General features: G+C 41.3%; 1 protein-coding gene across 1 annotated transcript in view; it reads left to right on the top strand.

Annotated features, from left to right (window-relative positions):
- The window catches only part of ADARB2 (adenosine deaminase RNA specific B2 (inactive)), a 293113-nt gene that overhangs the window by 258199 nt on the left and 14418 nt on the right, over positions 1 to 20496 (top strand). Inside the window, exons 6-7 of the mRNA XM_010712416.4 lie at positions 1343 to 1494; positions 15872 to 16040. Coding sequence (XP_010710718.2) covers positions 1343 to 1494; positions 15872 to 16040 — 321 coding nt within the window. The remainder of the gene's footprint in view (positions 1 to 1342; positions 1495 to 15871; positions 16041 to 20496) is intronic.

Here is a 20496-nt window from a genome sequence, read left to right as displayed (position 1 = left end):
GCAGTTGGGAAATTCCACTGCAGCCTGCAGAAGGAAGGAGCGATACAGCTCCCTGCCCCTGGCAGCAAGGTAATGTGCCTGTAAATTCCTCCTGACAGCAAACGCATCCCCGCATCAAAAAATGACAAAACACCCAAAGCACGCAAGAATGACAGCCAAACAGCTTCAGTAACACCAGAAGAAAGCAGGCAGAGTCAACTTGAATGGAATTCAAGGACTGTTCTGAGGCTGGGTAAAAGCAGCCCTGCTTGCACTGATGGAAGGCGCAGAGACGAGCAGAAGTTGTGTCACTTGATGTGCTGTCCTGGTGTGAATTAAATGGGTAGGGCTTCGGCTTATTAGGAGCCTTCTAGGAAACCACCACCTGCAGGTGCAGTTATACTCAGAGTCATTCTTACAAAAAGGCCCTTGAATTTTTGAGGGAAGGACCGGAGCATCAGCATCTGTCATTAGAATTTCACTGATCACATTTTCACCTTCAAAGTGATAATCACCACACAAATGTACATATCAGAAGCAGCTGTCTGTCAGTGAAATCACCCATGTCTTCACAAATGTAAATCATCTGAGAAACACACACAGCATAGCCCTAATGCAAGCTGCTGCTGCAAACTGCAGGATGGGGAGTGCTGGGGCTCCCGGGCAGCTGCTGCTAATGGAACATAAGCGCTGCGTCCCCATCTAGCTGCTGAACCACTTCACAGACAAAAGCTTCATCTCAGTATCTTTTTCAGCTCAACCAAGAAGAAACCTGTGCGAGTTTTGTCTGCACTTCTCAGGTTGCTTTCTGATTTTGAGAAATGCTAAGTGGCCAAGGTGGTGCTGCTGGCAGTAGACGGAGTGCTCATGGGTGGCTGTGGTTGAACAGGGAGGGAAAGCAATGCCTGGGGAGCAGGAGGGTTGAGTGGTCATAAATTCTGGGTGCTCTGTTAGTGACATTTCCAGTATAGAAAAACTCACGTCTTAGCTGCGGTCATGTTAATGGGATTTAAATATGTGGTTGGGCACAGTGATGAGCAGAGCTGATTTTCTCAGCTGAGAATCTGAGAGAACTTTGTCTTTCTTCATGTGCCAGAACCTCTTTAAAATCAATGTGTTTATGCATCTGTGCTTTGTTTTTAGAATAGGCTCCAGGTAAACAAGCCAAAGCACATTGACAGTTTTGACCCTCCTTCAAGCATTTCTTCACTTATTGTTTTTCTCTCCTTGTCAGCAGGCAAAATATATGATGCTTAGTGCTAGTAAAAACAAACAAACAGGAAGAAAAACACAGATAGAAAGAGCAGAATTGTTTCTGATTTGATGTGTAACAAATGACCTGGATCCTCTTTTGTGATCATAGCAAAAGACGAGAAGACTGGGAGCGATCAATCTTCGTGCGATTAAAAGAGGGAGGCTACAGGCTGCAGGAGAACATCCTGTTCCATCTGTACGTGAGCACTTCGCCCTGTGGGGATGCACGCCTCAACTCCCCCTATGAAATCACAACTGACTGTAAGAGAAAATATTTCCCTCTCTTTTTTTCCCCTTTGTGCCTTTTATTGTTGATTTGTTTGTTTATCCTAAGACCAATCCTTCTTTCTTTGTTGACTGACTTGCAGAAAATATATTGCTGAAAGCAGAAACACTGCAAGGTGCACGGCATGTGTGTCTATGCAGGTGGTGCTCCTTCCCCCATGCTGGGAGGGAAAATCATGGCCAGGCAGAACTGGAATTTCTCTACCTTCCTGAGGCTCCATGGCTCTGCTGGGTAGTTCCCAACAGCCTGCGTTTCCTGATGGGAAATGGAACCCCAGTAATCAGTATACACCTTGGGAAGGGTCCTCATGATTAAACAGATTCTTGGAGCCACAGCCATGGGCTGGACTAGAGAATTATGTATGCATTTGAGGCTGCAAGAACTTTTCTTGAGGTTTAGTCAGTATGGATGTGTTGAAGGCCTGCATTTATACCAAATCAGTACTGTCCAAACTTAAGTGGCTGGATTCTGAGGTGGAGCAATTAGATGAGATCAGGTAGCTTTAGCACTGGTTGAAAGCCAGGTTCATTCCAGATGCTACCTGCCCTTGAAGCAAACAATGTCAGGAGCCTTTTGGTAAGAATCCTTCCCAGACCATCCTGCTTGGGTCAAATCAACTGCATGATCACCGGATAGTAGATAAATTAGTCTGCCAGGCAGTCTTTGGAGTCCCTGGTCCTATACCTATGATATTCAAACAGGAATGTGACCTTATGGGGAGCTGTGCTTTAGAGGTGACCCTGCAAGTGAGGTGAACAAGCTTTGAGCCAGTGCGAATGCCACTAAGAGACCTGCAGGATATGTTGGCCATGAAGGAATATTTGACCTCCATCACATGTCCCAGTGATCTCATGATACCAGCCCCCCACAAACATTCTTGTCCCTGACACCGTCCCACTATTGCAGAGGCATGTCACAGTTACAGACCCCCTGCACCACCTTTGTGCCAGGCCGTGGTCACACTAAGGAACAAGGGACTCAAGAGCTGTGGTTTGCTATCACAGATGTCTGTCACTCTATGATCCATTTCATGATTCACAAGGTGCACACTTCCTTCTATCCTGAGGTATCACTTCTCACACATGCATTTTACTGTGCTGTAATACTCATAGTGCTCACTGCTAAATGTACATATAATGAGAAATAGTTCTTGCCCTGACTACCTTGAATGTGAAGCAGGCAAGACAGAAGAATGAGTGGAGGGAAAAGCGTAGATACAGGAATGTAAAATTAATCATCCAAGGTCATGCAACAACCTGACTGCCTCCCAGGAAAATTCATCTGATCGTGGTTTCACTTCTGGTTCTTATTTGTAGGAGTTATTTATTAACGATTAAGCATTATTCTCTCCAGACTGGAATCTTTTTGTCATGTGTGAAACAGCAGCTTGCTGGGGCAAGAAACGAGAATACGCCTATTCAGAAAGGAAATACTCTTCCTCTTTTGATGTGATTTCTACATTCTGTCAGTAGGGCATATAAAATAAAGAAAAGCAAGGAAATTTTTAAGAAGAAAGCAGCAAATAGACAAAGTCAGGATGTGGCAACAAAATTAGGAGACACAAACATCTTAAAAATAAAAGCAAGTGTCTATGAATGTCAAATATGAATAGTGATTTTAGCCTCACACTTTAATATTAAGAGATATCAAAAAAGGCTTTATGCTTGATTAAGCACCCTCATATTTTTTAAATGTGGGCCATTGTCACAAACAGCCGCAGACTATCCAGGACTGGATGCTACCAAAAGATGAGGGAATGCTTCTTTAATTGACAGTGCATATAAGAAGCTACATTAAAAATATATTTTTTTTGCAACTCCTGGCATTCACAGGGTGAGCTTGTAGGGGCCATGAAAATGCTTTTCCTGATGGTTATTACACCAGCTATAGTCTGAATAAAAAAAACCTGATACACCAAGGTCTATGTCACTTAATGAAGGTTACAATGTGATGCAGAAATAAGCTTGAAAGGGCATCACTTGGTTTGTATTTCACTGCTTTAAGCAGCTCCCTCCACCTTTGTCCCATGCTCTTAAAAGCATTTAGCTCTGTATAAAAGCTATGTTGCCAAAAGCTGTCCTTCTGTGAGATAAGCATTTCATTTTAGCTCACATTATCCCAGAGACATCTGGAAAGATAAGTATTTTATAATGTTTATCATTCACATCTCTTTTTTCTTTTCCTCCTCTCTTTAACTTCAGAAATAACCTTTCTTTTATCCAGTAATGACAAGGAACTCCAGATGAATGCTGTTTCATTTCTTAAACAACAAAGACGCTTCTCCTAGAGCTAGCACAAGCCATCAAACATTGCTGATTATTCTCTAAAGATGCATTAACATTTAAAAACAGTGTCTCGCCATGTGGTTTCTGTTTTTGCAAAGGAGCATGATAAGCCTTTATCAATATAGTGTGTGAGTAAAATCCACTTCTCAAATCTCTTTCCAAAAAATTCCCATTATCCGCTGTGTCTTCCCAGCACCCTTGGGGAGGCCTCACATTTTCTTCTTATGAGCTTTGTTCTGGTTAGGGAGGAGATAAGCCAGCATCCTCTTGAAACCCAGTTTATTTCTTGCTGGATAGTGCTGGGTACCAACTCAACTGCGTATGTAAGAATCTGACCATGATAGCCATAATAGTTTCACTCAGTAAAGTAAGAGATTAGGGCCAAAAAGAGCAAATCTTGCATTGATTTGCAGTGATGCCCTTCATGATTCAGAAGGGAGCAGCCTTGCCTGTTGATATATCTCAAGACAGCTCTAAAGAAGAGGAAAAGTCCATTTGGAACACGGCTTCTGTGAGCACGGAGAGGAGTTCTGTAATTCTTTTTTGGTGTCTGTAGGTCAGGAGGCTGGAAATCTGAAGCTTTGGAAGAGGCTGATACAGTCCAGGAGAGCAGGGAGGAGGCTGAGGGGAGAGGTGTTGGGAGCAGGAGGGTGTAGAGAGCAGGAGAGACCAGCCAGGGTCAGTGGTGTCAGGAATGGGAGGCTGGGAAATACCTTTGGTATTTCAGACTGCTGTGAGGATCTGTATGGATTTGTCCTGGGTCCTTCTCAGACAGTCTCCTGCCTGACACTCTCCTTCTTTCCTCATTTTCCAAGGTCACCCACCAGGCTGTAACGCGCTATGCCATGAAGAATCAGCATCAGTGCTGTAGCTCAGGTCATCTCCTTTTCCAGTACCTTTTCCCTCTGTATACATGAAGGCAGGTTATGCTTGACTTTCTGACTTCTGATAGCATACACAGTCCAGTTCATGAGCTGCAGCTGCAGCCACGGGGACAGCTTGCTCTATAATTTTTGTTGCAGATTTTCACCTTTTCCTGAATCTAAAGCAAACCGCCCAACAATCAAGCCCTTGATCTGCTGAAGTACCTTCATAGTTAATTTAGGCTTCTTGACTCATTGGCTTCTTTTTTTTAAGCACCTCTTGAAAAGGAAAATGAATTGCTTAAAAATTGAGCTAATAAATTCTCAACTTCCCCACTCATCCTTCCAGGCAGGATTTTACCTCTTTGTCCATCTCTCTCCTAGAGATGCACTCTTTTTCACACAGACTGACAGAGGCAGACAGAATCTGCCCCAGGGCTTGTCTCCATTCTTGTCCCCTGGGCTGCTTTTCTATCTCTTGCTAACATGCTGTATTGCCTTGTACCATTGACTCTTTGATAGCCCAGCTCCTGTTTCATCCCGTGCTCTCTTTAGGTCTGAAACACACCATTGCATCTGCTCCACAAGGGGTCTTCCTCCTGCCTGCCTATTAACCTACAGCTGTGTTGAAGCTCTCATACACATGCTTTCAGCAGAGCTCTATTTTAATAGGATCCACTTGCAAGCACGTGAGCTGGATCGCTGCCCAAGTAGGTGATATGATGGGGATAAGATGTACACTGAAGTTTGTATAGAATCTGGGTAGCTGAATGCTAAAAGACAAGTTTTCTCTGCCTACTTAAAGTATATGCGTTTCCTGCACAAGCCCTGTGCTTTCCCTGCTTGTGCTTCTGACTGCTGGATTTTACATCTCATTCTCAGATAAAATGTTCTCTGCTAACCCCCGGAGCTGAGGGTGCCCTGAAACGTTGTCCTGCTTGTACAGAGTGGCTGAAGAAGGCTACATTCAAGCAGAAACCATATCAGGAGCATGTCCATCTCCAATTGGTAGACCCAAATGATCTGTAAATGTCAAGAGACTCTCAGCCCCAGAGCTCTGCATTCAGGGTCCTGCAGGCAGATATGAGGGGTACAGATACATTGAGGGCACATATGATAGCACCTGGAATAGAATAACACCCAAATTTTTTTATTTTGGTAATTGTTATCAAAAGTGCAAGGGGAATAATAGAGTCATATAATCACAGAATGGCTTGGGTTGGAAGGAACCTTAAAAATCATCAAGCTCCAGCTTACTGCCATGGTTGCCACTCACTAGATCAGGAATGAAATCTCTGCCTTACTTCTGCCAATCCCATGTTTTATTTAAATGGAAAAAAAAATCTTCATAAAGGGGAAGAAGTATTTCAAGAAGGACCATGTAAGTAACTCAATGACCTGAAATCAGATATCTGTAGTTATTGGAAAAGGCAAATTCTAACATCCTGAATATGCTCCTGTTAGGAAAATCAAGGGCAACTGTCATCCTGAGCAGTGTTTCCATTGTACAAGTTCTCCCAGGTATCTTGTAGTTCCATTGTGACTGCTGGCCTACTGCCTCTTGGGAATACACTTTGGAAATTTGTAGCTATTCAGAGCGTGGAGCAGCTTCCTCCTAGGTTGTAAAGTCGATTTTACAATGATGAATGACCTGTCTGTGGAATTGGGATGAAGGTGCATTATTTTCCTATTTTTCATATGGCTGAGCAGAACAATATCTTGGGGGAACTAAAAAAAAAAAAAAGAATTATCATACAGAGCCATACCCAGAAGTAACATGAAAGAAAAAAATACATACAGCACTGTAGGCCTTAACACCAAACACTGCCTTGGGAGAAATAATTGCAGCACTAAATGAATTTCTGTGGTCAATTCAGATTTCTTTGTCATGTATAAGGTGCTACAAAAAGGGCAGACACAGCATGAGGCTGTTGAATTACTTCACATGCTTGGGAACTGGTTATTAAAGGTGTGGTGAAAATGTTCTTTCGTTTTGTTGAGGCTAGATTGAGATGATCCAAATAGTTTGGGTTTGGGGTCCTAAGCATGGCATCCTTTGTCAGCTTTGAGATCAAGTCCTGTTGAAGCAACGGTCCCATCCTGCCTTTACCAGTGGCACATTCTCAATTTGCCAAAGTAAATACAGAGGAAATGCAAAGATTTTCTTCAGCTGAGTAGAAGCTGGACTGCCAAGGATCTTATGCTTGTCTTCAGATCTGAAAGCACTCATCTTTATACACAACCTAAGACTATCTTCTCACATTGTCGAAATGCTGTTTCAGATTGTCGTTACTTACACTCAAGTTAGTTATAGCCACAATTGTATGACGTCTGGATAATGTTCTCCTTTATGTACCCACATCACACTTGGCTGGGAGCAATGGGAGAGGCCAACAACAGAGCCCAGCCCAAGGTTTTCTGTTCCCCTGAGGTATAAGCAATGGTCCTTCCCAGGTTTAGATGTGCTGGATTTCTCCCCAGCATCCAACAAAAATCCAAGGGAGAACCTTCTGCAGAAAGAAGTGGGCAAGAGAACTTCAGGAGAAGAAAGTGTGGTGGAGAAGGATCAGTGGGACTCTGTAACAGGAGGATTTTTTTTTGTGGTGATAATGGGAAATCTAGAGAGTTTGTATTGTTCAGCTTTGCCAGGGTGTAGGCAGAAGACAACAGTCTAAGGCCTGCAAGGAGTAGGTGAAGACTTCAGAAAGCTTTGAAATCCACCTTCATCCATCTTCCAGCACACAAAAGTCTTGCAGACAGCAGCTTGAACTCCTCCAGCACTGCAAGAAGCTTTTTCTCCTCCGGCATCTCCTACTCACATTGCACTATTCTAGAGCTGCACCAGAGAAAGAGAATAGAGGAGGGAGAAGAAGAAAGGTTGAGGTCAGAGGGGGTAGGGAGGAACAAGTGTGGGGAGGCTCATGCCCTCTGCTGTGAGCTCTGCAGACTTTCTGGTGCTGCCTAAGGGAAGATTTGCAGAAGCATGAGCCGTTACATGCTCGTGCATGAATGGGCCCATCACTCAAGGAGCAGTGCCAGAGGCTCTGCAAATAGAGTGGGGATTTTCTGATCCTGGTGTTCTGAGTGATGGAAATCTCACTGGTTTTGATAACCCAAAGGACATGCCTGTTATCCCAAACAGTCAGCCGTACTGAACCTTTGGCCAGTGCCCAGGTTCATCTCTTGTCCATAAACCTATCAGGGAAACCAGTGATCCCCTGGCTTAGAAAGGCGGAGGACTGAGTGAAGTGGGATTGTGACAGGACAGGTGGTTTTAGTGTTGGTACTATCATACTGGAGCTTTGGAAGAGCTTTGAAAGAATGGAGCTTTGAAAGACTCTGTTTTTTCTACACTGGAAGTTCTTCAGTTTTGACACCAAAAAATCATCTTCTGAAAGTTTGCAGTTGCTTCATTTTTTATTATTTATCTTCACCAGACTGGATATTTAAGCTTTTTAGTGGAGTTTTTCTATAAAATGACTAAAGAATTACCACCTCATGGACACCTTTCAGATCTCAAAGTACTGGCTGCAAAGAAATCAAAACCTTTTAGACAATTTTTTAAAATATAGAAATTGTTGAAAATGAGACTGTATCACATATGGTTCATGTCTCCTGGTTAGCAGCATACTAACTAGGGGTAGAAAATAAACACATCATTTTAATTTGGGGTTTTTTTTTTGTTTTCATACAAGAACACTTAGACTCAAACTGAAGCTTGAACCAGTATCTCTCAAGTCCTAGATCAAGGCTTCAGGAAATTGACCATTAGCTGAGTTAGTCAGTCTCCCCCTTTTCAGTCTCAGTTATAAAACTTTGTCAAACAGACACCTCATGAGAAAACTCTTTGGCATTAACAATGCATTGAATATGTCCCAAGTTCCACTCCTTGTAATATTCTTGGCTGCCTTTTCTTTATTTGGGTTTAGTTGTTTCAGGGAGAGTTATAAAGTAGAAAATAAGATTTTCTAGGATGTGCCTGTATAGTATTTGTCTATCTCAGCAAAGAGAAAGAATATGCTGGAAACTATGGAAAGTTCAAAGCCATCATTGGCCAAAGCATTGAAAAGCTTTCATGTAAAGCAAACTGTGTTTGTTAGGATTCAGAAAAAGAGGTTTCCACAGCTATAATCATATCCAAAACTTAACAGAGTGCTTGAATCACAAAAGACAATTGCAGTGTATTTATTGATTTCACTTTGTTGCTGCGTTTTACTGCTTTGTACAACATTGCATTTGGACGCAATGTTCAGATGTGATAAAAACATTACATTACTCAGCAAAAGGCCATGGCTGAGAAGCTTTCAGAATAGCTGTAGATGTTTTCACCCAGGCATGTTGCATGGATAGAATTTGTCCATGATTTCCAGAGTTCCAATGTCCTTTGCAGAATGGACAAAATGGCTGCATGTTCAGGACATAGCTGCTCCAGCACCAGCCCCAACATCCAATAGTCTGCTAGAGTTCAGAGACTGAGAAGCTCACCTGACTGTGGCAAGTATTTGGGGCAGAAAAGATCAAATCATAGTTGGGAAAAATCTCTGTGGCAAAAATTGTCACCAAATGGGCAACTTCAGAAATGTTGACAATTTTTCACAGAAACCATGTTTGAAAGATAAAGCCCAGCTATAAGAGAAAAACTTCTTCCTTTTTTTTTTTTTTTTAATAGGCAGAAGATATAATGTTGTGTAGCTTAGGGTATAGGTGAACCACTAAGTCTCTTCCTGTTCCCATACAGCCTCCCTCCATTGTTTTCTCAGCTGCTGACCTGGAGACCAGATAATTTACCTTTGTGGCTGGTGACAAGGCTCACAGAGGTTTCAGTGGCAGAAGTTTTCTCCATAATGGAGTTTCACAACACTATTGCAGCCCTTTGCCAAGTCTCCAGACTTTTCTCTCCAGGGGCAGCTGCACTTCAAAAGCAATGGCATTACACATCTAATTTTAGATGAGAGAAGCAATTAGTAATTAAAAATAATAATCTTGGAGTGTTCAAGTTTTACTTTCCTTGATTATCACATGAACAGAATCTTAATTCCATGGGAGGATCCTCTGCTTGTGGCTTCAACGTACTAATGAATTTCTGCCCAGAATAGGCTGGAGTCTGTAGACTGGGTCTGTGGGTGGCATGAAGGATTTCTATCACTCCTGTCCCAGAACTTCTCACTCCTCCTTGCCAGTAGTGGTTATTTATGGCTCTCTGTGCATGATTTGTTTGTCAGCAAATTGTTTTAAAGAGAATTTTAATTAGTTACTCCTATTTTGATACCAGAGATTCCTCAAAAACAGAACTCCTTTGTAAGGTAGATACTTTGATGTATTTCTCTGGTTGGTTGGTTTATTGGTTTCTGTCCCAAGGGTTAAAGTTTGATGACAGACAAGGACTCACTTAGAAGTTGATCTAACATCAAAATCATAGAATCATAGAATAGCCTGGATTGGAAGGGACCATCTTTGCAGACCTCCTGTGGACCCACTCCAACATCTCAACATCTTTCTTGTGCTGGGGCCCCCGGCCTGGACTCAGTACTTCAGATGGGACCCCACAGGGGAAAAGCAGTGGGAAACAATCACTTTCCTCACATGCTGGCCACGCTTCTTTTGATGGAGCCCTTCTGGCTGAAAACATCCAACCAAATCTTTATCCACCAATTTAGAGAAAAGGACGTGGTGCAGGACAGTGTCAAAGGTCTTGCATAAATCCAAGTACAGGACATCAGTTACCCTTCCTTTGTACACCAGTGTTGCCATGTAAAGCCCCCAGATTTGTCAAGCATGATCTGCCCTTGGTGAAGCCATGCTGGCTGTGTTAGATCACCTCATCTTTCAAGTGCCTTAATATGTCTTCCAGGAGACTCTGTTCCTTGATCTCTGTCACAGAGGTCAGGATCACTGGTCTATAGTTGCCCGTATCTTCCTTTCTCCCTTTCTTTAAAATGAAAGAGATGTTTTCAGTCACCATCATTTTTCAGTCATTATCATTTATTTTGATGGTTCAAAATGAAGAGTTTTGATTAAAATACAGTGGTGCTCTTTGCTCATTTAATTAATATGCATTTAAAACAGATGAGCACAAATGATGCAGTCATTTCCTTTCTGTTCTTTTCAATTCAAACTTTACATTTTTCTCACCATCAATAATATGGATTAAATGCCACATATTGGTGTACTATGAATGGACAGATTCCCTTTGATTTCTTATCTGTACCTTGTCTGTATATCACAAATTATTGGCAGATAAAAAAATCATGAAAGAGATAGAAAGATTCACAAATGTTATTTGAAGCTTAATGATGAAGAAAAAGAATAGCATCCTAAATATATCACCTACCAGACCGTGGGATATCTGATTGTTGTCCAAAATCAGGATGTTAGCCAAGAAAGGCACATAGAAGAGGGAAAAGATAAGGGAGTTCAGTTTCACCATTCAACTTCAGTTTCACAAATCGGAAAAGTTCTTGGATAAGGTTTGTATTCAGTACTTATATTGCATATCTGTCTTAATGACATAGTCCGGCTCCCAGAGACAACCTGAACGTCTCTAGGAGGAAGCAGAAGAGTTTCCTGGAGCTGGGCTCAGATATAATATACCTCCTTGTCTGCAATTAAAAGCATGTCTGGACTTTAGGGGGTTCACCTGCATGTACATTTGACACATGCAAGCCAGATATATGTGTTTCCCAAGGGAAGGATGCATCCCTGCACTCACTTCAGTGAGAGCTCCACAGATCCTCATGCAAGACCACGGGCTTTACCTACCTAGTTCTTAATGTGATGAATCCCACAGTCAGTAGCCACAGTTCAACTTAGTCCTTTGTGGAGGGATCTGTTCTATTTTTCCCATATCCAGCCTTCTTTCAGAATATCCCTAAAGTTTCTCAGTTTCCAAAGCTGGGCCATCACATTTCAGCCTCACCCTCTGACAGTTTCTAAAGCACACCAGAGCAGAGACTAATTTGCCTATGCACACCTCCCAGCAAAGCAGATGTGTCTGAGGCATTCAGTGTGCTCATTTCAACATTTCTAGAAACTGGAATATCGTGCATTTGTCCATCATCATCTTAAGGGATGCGTATCTCTAATAACCATCAAAACACCAAAGCAGTCAGATGTTAACATTTCTCTCTTCACTTCTTTGTTTCATACCACTCAAAGGAAGCTTTATAAACCATTGTGATGAATGGAGGGTCCAGCACTGGAAAAAAAAAAAAATGCAAGATATGCTGTTTTATTTCTTCCTTCGTGAGGAGAGAACAGCCTCCACTGAAGCAGGGAAATAGAAAATGAACCTCCGAGGCAGTCATGCAAAATCTCTGACAGAGCCTTACTCGTGTGATTCTGTTTAATCACCGTCCATTTCCACTTCACTCTTCAACTAAATAATAAATATGGAGGTAGCTTTTTTCATTACCATTTGAACCAGAACCAGTCCTGGAGAAAATGTGAAAAGAAGGGAAAAGCCTTGAAATCAGTGGGTTCCAAGATGCTGCTCTGAATACAGGCCACCTGTGTACATTCATAATCCAATAATTAATAATCCAGCATCTTTTTATCTTAGAAACTCTCAGGAGTAATTTCCACATCTGAGCACAGCACACATCATAAATCCACTCCAAATGATTTTTAAATTTGTCCTTTCCAATTCTGGTTTAAATTGACATTTTGTTCTGGTTGAAGTGGCATCCTCAGACGCCTTCTCCCCTGCAATTAGCTGAGATTAAGCAGTTGGAGAAGCAGCGCAGGAAAGATCGGCAGTGCTCATAGTCTCTGATGCTTTGATCATACTGAACAGCAGAACAGCAGTCAGCTGTAGTTTGTGGCTTTGTTACACAAATAAATATATTTCTGAGACTGCTTTAAAATGATCCATAACAGGCTGTGCCAGCACGTGGGCTGCATCTCTTACTACAGGCAGTTGTGTGCCAAAGTCTGTGTAGAACACACAAAACTCATCTTTTGGTTTCTTCAGTATTTGTTATCTTCCTGAACTATTTAACTATTTAACATTAAAAAAAAAAAAAAAAAAACCCTAAGCATGTTGTAAGTGTCAATCTGGATTTATTTAATCATTGTCATTCTGAAAGTGTTCAGAGCTCTGAGTTATTAGTATTTCCTAAGCGTGCTACGGATCTTTTTGCAGCATGTGTGCCGCTATCCCAGTAATGTGAGCAGCCCGAGACAGGCAGCACAGCTGAGGGTTTTAGTCACACCCTATTCATTGAATTTAATAGCAGTTGAGCAGCTAAAACCCCTTATCGGTGCTGTGGGAGTGCATCCCAGGGTGAGCGTATGCCAGCCCCAGCTGCCCAAATCCTATCAGCTAATGCTGCCCGCTTGGCTGCACCGTGGGTACGGCGCGCATTAAGGGAGCAAAGTTTGATACATGGACTGAGTTAATGTGAGCATTTGGAAAATGAGATGATCTGAGCAGTCACACGCATTTCTTAATGCTTTAAAAAACTTTATTTTTCAGCATTAGGTATGTGCAGGCCAGGTCTGAGATGCTACAGTAGCAACCACACCTGGAATAGTTTAGTTCTCGTAAAACAGACAAATGAAATTGGATCAGTAAACCCACTTCAACTCTTCTACAGAAGAGTTTCAGATGCTTTCCACTTAAATTGTTGGCCTGTGCTTTAAATGCCCCAGATACTCAACAGCATTTGGCAGTGCTGATGGTTTTGTTCTCCTCTGCCCCTCCCTAGATAATATTTAGGAAGTGAAATCAAACTCATGTACGCAATGAGCTGCTCATCCCTTCATTTGGCCACTAAAATTCCCCAGCAACTGCATGTCCCCTTGCATGCAAAATGTGGGAGCTTCAGTTGGGTGAACCGCTTTTGAAACAGAGTAGTCAGAGGGACAAGTGCACAGATAGGGGGGCTCGAAGCTGAGGAAGAAAGGTGGGTGCAGACTGAGGTTGGAAACGAAGACAGAGATGCTTGATAGAAGAAAGTCCTTTTCTAAAAAAGATGGGGAAAAAATGTTTTAAAAAATCATTTTGTGCTAGGGGAATTCCTGCAGGTGGACTCCTGTGGTAGATCTTTATTGAAAGCATAACATCTGGCTCTCATCAATACTTGTTGAGCAGTGCCTTTAAATGAATTTGCAGAACAAGAAAGCATCATTATCTTCATTTTACCTGCGGGAAAGCTTAGGAAAAGAGAACCAATTTGCTTAAAGTAAAACTTTCTTCCAATTGAAACAGCAATAACCTCGAGTCACTCTTCACTGCTCCCATGGAGGGGATCTGGCTCTGTCGTGTTGCAGATCTGGGTGTATGCAGGATGAGGCAAGGGGGTTTCACTGTACATCTCTCTCTGTTGCACAGCTAGACACATTTGTTAGAAGCAATCACCTTCTCCTTTTGTTGTTCAAATTTCATGGTTCCTTCCCCACCACTCTGTTGTTTAATAATAAAACATGCTGCTCACTGCTGCTCGAGTCATGTTTTGAAAATTTCCTGCAGAGTCCCCATAAAAATATGGACTGGTTCCCAGACAGATAATCCCATATACACACAGCACAGCAGACATCCTCTGGATGTTGCTGCACGAGGAACATCAGATATATATCTAATAGGTATGATTGGGCTTAGGTTTGAGTGGGAATCAGTTTTGGCTGTGACCACTCCATCCAAGCTGTCCCAGCCTGCTGCTTACCTTCAGATTCCTATTTTTAGACTTAGAAAGGAAGGAAGGAATCCAAGAGGAAATGATCTGTGTGGGTTCAGCTGCTGCGTCTGCTGGCAGGTCACAGCTGACTCTGCTGTTTGTTCTACATGTGTTTGCTGCCTTTGCTAATCCCAGCAGGCCAAAGTGATTTATTTTACTCTTCTCATTTTGTAAGTCATCCATTGGCAGCAGCCAAAGTCAATCAATTGCTTCAAACAGAGCTCACAGCACAGGCAGCAGTTGCACAAAGAAAAGATGGTGAGGAACAGGATGAGGAAGAGAACAGGTGCCTGATGAGCACTACAGACCCTGCTGCTGGTGGCCAGAACTTTGGTCAGACAACCTGTGGCACCCAGCTTTACTCAATGTGAGGAAAGAAGCCAGGCAACAACATAGCCACTAAGGGCTGAAGAGCACCACCTTCACTAGCTGAAACCTTCTGGTCCAGCTAAGGGCCATGAAAAAAAAAAAAAAACTGGAGATCTGGAAATTGGCTAAAAGCCTCATGTCTGCAGAAGCAGCACTCCTTTCCCATAAAGCAAAGTTCACCGTGGACCTACTGCCTTTCTTTCTTTTCCTATGGGCTGCAATGTGAAAGGTCTGTTGCATGCAGAAAGTATCCTCCAGTTAAACCCCCTGAGGGTGAGAATGAGATCCAGAGGATTTCCTTGCTCCTTTTCCAACATTGCTGCTCTTTGCAACCAAAATACCTAGAAGCAAATAGGTAGTATAAGAGAGTAAAAGTAATTTTGATAGTGAACTCCCACTTTTTTCATTTGATAAAAATGATAGCAAAATATTTTGTTTATTATCTGCAAATTAAGCTCACTGCAGCACAGATAAGTGTGTTAGCTGTTTGTCCTGCACTGCCCCAAAGGCAGCCACCTTGTACTCAAATGTAGTATCACTGAAGTGATGGGTGGCAAAGTCATAACAGATACCAGTTTGACAAAGGGCAATAGTGTGCTTCTCATTAGGGACACTACAGAGGGAACTTAGGCAAGCAATAACTGCCAAATTATGATTTGCTTTAGACCCAGAGTTTGAAACTTCAGCTTTTGAGAATTTTCAGTGAACTTCCTTGATAGCAAATGAGAAGCTCTGTCCTGAAATAATTCAGAAAAGGCCACTGAGTATCACATCAGCCTATGGACTGAGTTGGCTTGCACAGGAGAGATTTTGGTCACAGTTCTTAAACCAAAGCTTTCCAAACATTGGAAATTCCAAACATTTATAATGGGAAACTCCAAAAAAAAAAAAAAATCACTTTTTTCAAACATGGTAGGAAATGGTGACTTCACCTCAGTATATATTAATTACAGTTTTGTGAGAAGCAAATCATGCGAGGAAGCATCAATTTTTCTCCATTGTGCTCCTTGCTTAGGCTATGGTCTTGTCTTATTTTGCACTCAGCTTCAAGGGCCTCCACAGGTGGTTCTGCATATGCAAGCTATGGCATCAACATAGCCTGTTAGTTTCAAAACGCATGTAAAAACAATTAATGATTGCCATTCTTATAATTTTGTGCAGTGAACAGCAGCAAGCACATAGTGAGAAAATATCGAGGGCACCTCCGAACAAAGATCGAGTCTGGAGAAGGAACCATCCCGGTGCGGTGCCATAACGCGGCCCAGACGTGGGACGGCGTGCTGCTGGGAGAGCAGCTCATCACCATGTCCTGCACAGACAAAATCGCCAGGTACTGTAGCATCTCATGTGCATGCGTCACAAAGCTGCTTGCATGTGGAAATGAAGTTTGAGGATGATGGCTACTGGTGGGGAATAGCTCATAGGTTCTGACACAGACTCCCCCTTGTATGCAAAGATAGACCCTATAAATAGGTGGAGTAAATAGAATGGTCTCCCAAATTCTCCATGGGTCATTAGTTGCTCTTTATAGTGTGACAAAAATATAAACTCTCTTTGCAGCATTTTCTGCCAGTAGAATTTCAGTGTGCAAATAAAATACATACGCTCTGCTCTTACTGGATCATTTACTGCAAAACTTGCAAACCAACCACCATGCAGATAAACTGACCTCATCTGCACTGATAAAGTGCCCTAAGTGCTGTTAAGAATATTGCTACTATTCTGAATGTCATTGCAGAGCTCTCATGTCACACCCACCTCTGTGGCTCTCTACTTTGTCTTGCACATATAATATATCTTTATGTAGAATAACTTCAAAATAACAAATATTTCATAATTATTTCAGGGTGGTACATAAAATAACACACTTGTCATTCTCTATTAGAGAGACAATATTACTAATATCAAATGAAGGTTATCACAAACTGAAACCAAAATGTGCACATTGGGGTGCATATTTCCTATATTATTAGTCGTATACATCTGTACTTTTGCTCATGATTATATATATATATATATTTTTTCTTTTTTTAATGTGTGTTAACTAAATGTCATAGAATCATAGGATTGGAAAAGACCACCAAGATCATCTAGTCCAGCCATCCACCCATTCCCCTCATGCCCACTGATCATGTCCCTCAGTGCCACCTCTACATGTTTCTTGATCACGTCCAGGGATAGTAATTTCAATACCCCCCTGGGAAGCTCTATATTTTAAATACAGCACATTGTAGCTGTAAAAATATAAACGTTATGGCAGAATTCTCTGCTGGAATATCATGCTTAATATCTCAGTCGAATTACAGCAGTCCAGAATTTGATTCAATTATTGAAGGTCAACATAAACAAAATCTTTTTTGAAAACATGTTTTTGTTCAGTGTAAATGTATAAATTCTTCTCTTAGCTTTGACTGGATGACCTACTGAAGTTCAGTTTCTCTTTAGGCTTAGCAAAACCTGGCATTTTGACCGAAAAAAAAGTACAACCTAATTAATAAATGGAAATATTAACAGGTTCAAAGGACAGAAGACAAAATCCACACTCTACTAAGTGTAATCATCACAAATATTGTGATTACGTGACAGATAAAGAGCATCTTCTGCTATCATATTTTCATTTATTCATAAAGAAATAACTGGAAACCCAAACAGTTTTCAGCAGATCTCTCTCACTATTTTCAGGTGCAGCTGGGTTTTCCAAATTCAGACTCAAAAAAATAAACAAATTCAAGTTTGTGAATTGAAATATTTCACTCTCTGAGGTTTTGAATGTCATTAGGCAGTGAACTAAATATCAGCTTTGCAAATAGTATTACATTTGCTGTTGATGGGGATGCTGACTCACATTCTCAGAAGCTGGGTTTTCTCCAAGCACATCTGCTCTAGCACAATCAAAGAATCCTTTCCTTTTTGCCACATATCTCAACAGTCTTAATGTCTGTGAAGGAAAAAACATAGGGTGGTGAAATAGAGATTGCTGTGTGAGGGCCCTTTCCTCCCCCTCTCTACCCTCCTCAAGAGACCAGAAGGTGGTTTCTGTGTCATTCTTCAGGCTCCAAATATTTGTTCTAACACAGACAGTTGACTCGTCAAATGTCTGCAGGATGCAGGAATTTGATTTCACATCATCTGGACTTGTCTCACAAACAGAAAAAAAAAAAGTCTCTGAGGCTAGAATTCATGTTTGTATAACCAAGATTTGACAAAAAATCTGACTTGTATACTTTGGATTTTATTGCTTATAAAAGCCCCTCAGGAGCGCTGGGCTATTAGAGAATGTTTCCCCTTGAGAATCTAACCAGTAGCTGTTAAAATATACATCATTTCGCATTATTTGCAAAAGACATTACTATCAGAATATCAAAGACTCAAGAATAGAGTTACCCAGAAAAGTGAGTAATATTCTATAAATCATGTATCTAACAATTTATGTTCTTTCCCGCTCATAGGATAGCCACAAGCTGAGAGCGATTTAATCAGATTTATTTGTTATTCAAGGGAATTTAGCAATTTTTATTACTATCAACACAAATTTGAGAGGATTTGATGCTTGGTATGCATTATTTGAGTTCTGTGGCTGTGTTGAGATTGCAGGATAAACAGCCTAGTATCATACCCATTCCCTTACTGAATTAAAGCACAAATACTTCTGGCATGAATACTCATGTTATTTGGCTCAGGCAGGGAATTATGAGGTGAAATTCTGTGACTGTATTATAGAAGAGGTCAGACTAGATCTTGTTGGCTCCTTCTGGCTTTAAAAACTTATGCATTTATATCTGCAAATTTAAATTTAGGGCTCTGTGAATCCCCAGATAACCCACCCTGAGAGAGTGTTGGCTTTTACACTCAAGTTCTGTGAATCTCACAGTGCAGCTGAAGTCAGTTCAGCCTCCTTGCTGCACATTTTAGGATTCAACCATGTTCTTTATATCCGAAATTCAGTAGTTACACTAACACCTAGGACTCTGACTTTCATTTCCCTTTCATGTACACTGTGAAAAAGGAGCAATGTCATGAGCAAAATAATTCTGAAAAAGAACAACTGTTTGGGTAACCAGTTTGTACGTACTTTAACATTTTGTTGATGGTAATCAGTAGTTGTATTAACAACTTTATATCAACAGAGACATCTTAGGTTCAACATCACAGCACCAAAATATCTACTTTTCTTGTGGAAACAAATCCACTCATACAATGATCCTTGACAGGAAGTCTGTCATACAGTCCAGAAACCTCCTTCCATTTTTTAAGCTTTGTCTTCTGACTTACGGAGATTGTCTGAGCTGGCTCACACCCTAGCCTCACCACGCCACTGGGTTTCTTCCATGCAGAGAAACTGGAGAAATTATTTATCCCAGCATCCATCAGTCCATAGTAACTGTGTTTTCCTTCCTGATGGCTGCATGGAAAGGCTTAATGATGACTGTTGTGTGTGATTTGGCACTGGGAGTACGTGGAGGGGGCCACCATAACCCAACAGACACACAGCATAAACCAGCACTCCTAGGTCATACATCATGGCCATACAAATGTATGAAAGTTATTCTGAGGATCCAAGCCCAAATATTCAATGTTAAGATTTACTTAAAACAAAAATTAGTTCATATCTGGCTGTCCCTTTGAGTTCTGCAGTACACAGCACTTCCCTGGGACCCTCTTCCTTGGTTGACCTCCACAAGGGAGCTGGGGATCTTAAATTACTGCCAGGGCAGAGTATGTTCATACTCACTGGATGCCTTAGCTGTTGTACTTATTTTGGAGATGCCAGCTTTCTGTGCATCCAACCTACATCTAACAGTGTACAGTCATATCTGTAAATGAGTGAGACATAGCACTTAGTCTCTTTCAGAAGCTGGTATCTGCCAATCTGCAGCTGCCCTTGCAGGGTGCAGGTTTTAAAAAATGTGTTTACACAGGCTTTGAAGGAAACAGTCCTCACAAACACTGTCTTTATTCAGCAAATAAAAGCCAGAATTCAATGTGTACCTTGTAAGCTTTGGCCTTAAAATTGTTTTCTTGCTACAGCTTCTTAAAAGGTCACCTTTAAAAGACTGTGTGTTTTCTTGCCACCAGGTTAATGGTCATCAGCTTCCTTTTATTTCACAGAAACAGTGGTGTTAAGCCTGGAGGTTAAATAGGACCTACAATACATTAACTATACCTCACCTATAAAATGTCATAAGCAATTACAAAGAACCTCCAAATTTGGCATTACAGCCCTGACAGTCTATTCCTGTCCCATGATGAAAGTTTATGGATGATGTGGGCTCACAAGCTAGAGGAATCTTTTCTGAGAGTATCTTCAGAGTATTGTAAGGTGATGTGGTTCTGAAGTACTGTTTCAGGTTTTAGCAGTGGAAATGTGCAAGCACTTAACAAAATGATTTGGGCACACTGAGTTACATTTAAATGTGTGTAAAACTGCAAGACTAAAAGTCAGTGTAAGAAATTGGCATTCTTAGATCTATCTTACCATTAGCCTCTTGACCAGAGCCATTGTTAACAGAAGACCTGACAAGGTAACTCTTAAGAAAAGCTACTTCAAAGGCTGCATATTAATGTAAATGAAAATCAATTAGCACAGCAAGATCTTCAATTAGAGGTGATTTGTGCACAGGATTTGTAATTCTCCCTCTTAACCCCTTTCTATGTGACTGAGATTTCAATTTCAATCTTTCACCACAAGGTATATTCGAGAAAACATATATAAACCACCTACTGTTAAAATACAGATCAAAAACTAATGCACTATTTCCAGTTTCCTAACCAATAATAGCTAAATG

This window comes from Meleagris gallopavo, chromosome 6 (assembly GCF_905368555.1).
Source record: "Meleagris gallopavo chromosome 6, MGAL_WU_HG_1.1, whole genome shotgun sequence".
Lineage (NCBI taxonomy): Eukaryota > Metazoa > Chordata > Aves > Galliformes > Phasianidae > Meleagris > Meleagris gallopavo.
The sequence above is the reverse complement of the archived record's forward strand: the minus strand, read 5'-3'. Positions and strand labels throughout refer to the sequence as shown.